Source organism: Hevea brasiliensis, chromosome 6, assembly GCF_030052815.1.
Source record: "Hevea brasiliensis isolate MT/VB/25A 57/8 chromosome 6, ASM3005281v1, whole genome shotgun sequence".
Taxonomy (NCBI): Eukaryota; Viridiplantae; Streptophyta; class Magnoliopsida; order Malpighiales; family Euphorbiaceae; genus Hevea; species Hevea brasiliensis.
Genome location: NC_079498.1, coordinates 104,982,064 through 104,984,427, shown reverse-complemented (window position 1 = coordinate 104,984,427; position 2,364 = coordinate 104,982,064). Strand labels below are relative to the sequence as shown.

At 32.1% G+C, this 2,364-nt stretch overlaps 1 protein-coding gene across 1 annotated transcript; it reads left to right on the top strand.

Annotated features, from left to right (window-relative positions):
- Positions 1 to 1,085: 1,085 nt before the first annotated feature.
- LOC131180709 (1-aminocyclopropane-1-carboxylate oxidase-like) lies at positions 1,086 to 2,095 on the top strand. The gene is made up of 2 exons (XM_058148077.1): positions 1,086 to 1,643; positions 1,732 to 2,095. The coding sequence occupies exons 1-2, from the start codon at positions 1,111 to 1,113 to the stop codon at positions 2,093 to 2,095; spliced, it is 897 nt and encodes a 298-aa protein (XP_058004060.1). The 5' UTR covers positions 1,086 to 1,110.
- The last annotated feature ends 269 nt before the right edge of the window (positions 2,096 to 2,364 follow it).

Here is a 2,364-nt window from a genome sequence, read left to right as displayed (position 1 = left end):
CCTTTTTTATTTAACTTGAAAATTAATATTATTAATATTTTTATTTTTTTATTTATAATTTTAATTAACGTATTTCAACTTTATTAAAATATTTTTTATTAATAACATAAAATATAAAATATTTATTTATATCCAAAAACTTAAAATTAATTATAAATTTTTCTATTAGCAATAATAATTATTTTATTATTTTATTTATATTTTTAAAATTATTTAATTATCTTAAAAAAATAATTATTTTCTTATTTCAATAATAAAATAAATGATATAATATAAAAGATTAATAATTATATATTTATTTAAATAATATAATATATTAATTTAATAATTATATATTTAATTTAATAATAAAATAAAATAAAATAAAATAATATAATAAATTTATAATTTTATATTTATTTAAATAATAAAATAAATTATATGATATATACCTTATTAGTCATTTCACATATTAATATCAACAGCTAAATATAATTTTATCAAACACTTAATATAAAATAACTATCATCAGCTATCAGTTATCAGCTATCAACTAACAGTAACAGCTATTAACTAACGGCTATCAATTGTATTCAACAGTTAATCCAAACATGCCCTGAGACCCTCACGTTTATCATCATTAGCTTCTTTTGGTGGTGCATCATTGCTTCTGCTCTGCCCTCAATCTATGGGAAACACAAGTGAAGAGTGAAGCTTAAGCAGTTACCACTACTGTTCCAGAGTACCTGGGTGCAGCGTGCGGCAAAGGGTTCAGCGTGTCAACCAGGAAGAATGGGTTTTGGTCACCATGGTAACCCCGCCAGCAGCAAGCCCTCGTCAGCCTGGCTATGCTGGCTATCATAGAGAGGACGAATAAGAGAGTGAAAGTTGTAAATGTAGAAATCAAAAAAGAAAAGCATATCAATAGAAAGTAAACCTTGATTAGTGATGATTCTTCATGTGTCCATAATGTCCATGACAGGCCATCATTGTGCTGAACACTTTTTCTTTTCTTTAATTTTGTACAAAGAAAAAGAAAGAGAATTTCGATACTTTAAATACAAAAATTTATCTCTCAAGCAAACAAGAATCGTTAGTGTGCCTTGATCAGTCTTAAATAGTATCATATTCATGGCATTTTCATCACCTCATCCAATGCCCGAAAATCCCATTGATTTTCGCGCCCCGCCGCCATCTCCTATTGCCTCTGGCCGGAGATCATCTGTGGCCAATGATGATGTGCTTACTGAATTTCTTGAGCACTCACTACGTGTACCAGATTTAGTTTTGCCTGATAAGATCTTCCCTAGGCAAAAGATTGTTGAAACGCAGCCAAGAATTGATTTCCAATCGTTGCATTCCGCGGACAGTGATTCAATTCCTAGGATTTTGGATTCCCTGTCAAGAATCGGGTGCTTTCAGTTGGTAAATTATGGAATTCCAAGTGATTTTACAAGATTGGTGGTGGCCATGGCTGCTGGGATTTTTGGGGTGCCGCCGGAGAAAAGAGTGGATGTGACAATGTCCCCGGAGAAGCCATATGGGTTCGAGGAAATGCATGGGGAGGAGGAGAGTGAATTGAGAGAAGAGTTTGTGTGGTGTAGAGATGAGAATTTGAAGTTAGATATGGAGGGAATATGGGCAACTGGATATTCAAATTTCAGGTAATCCAACGCTGCACTTAATTTTTCCATTTCAAATAAATTGTATTTGGTCTATGTCTCATGCCAAAGTTGCTATTGTAATTTGCAGTGAGAAAATGGAAACTCTTGTATCTGATATGGAAAATGTAGCAGAGAAAATTCTGCAAATTCTGAGAGAAAATTCTCAGAGGAAGACAATGTATGGAGGAGATATTTTGCAGTGGCAAGATCTGGTTGGCTCAGTGTGTCATCTTTATAAGAATAGACATAATCTAAGGGCAAACTCTTTAGGATATGATATGATCGGAATGCTGATAAGGGGAACCGATTACTCTCATGCACTGTGCCTGCATATTTGTGATGGGTCTTCAGAGTTCCATGTTTACTCCAAAAAAGGATGGGTATCTTTTTGCCCAGATAAAGATGCATTAGTCGTCACTGCTGGAGATCAAACACAGGTACTAGTTACATAAACCTGCATGCATACGTAAGAGATAAACTTAAACTCATCTAGAACCAGTTCATTATAAATTTTAAGACACAAAAATATATATTTTAAGTTGAAAATTATTTGATGCATCAGTTGTATCGACTTAATACACAAGAAGCCAATATTAAATTAACATGTGACATATTTAGTGTAATATTAGGGTTGTTACGTTTTTCCTGAAATCATATATTTACGTTTTTCTTTAAAAAAAATCCTAACATAATGGATTTATTGTTAAAGTTGCAAAGGTGG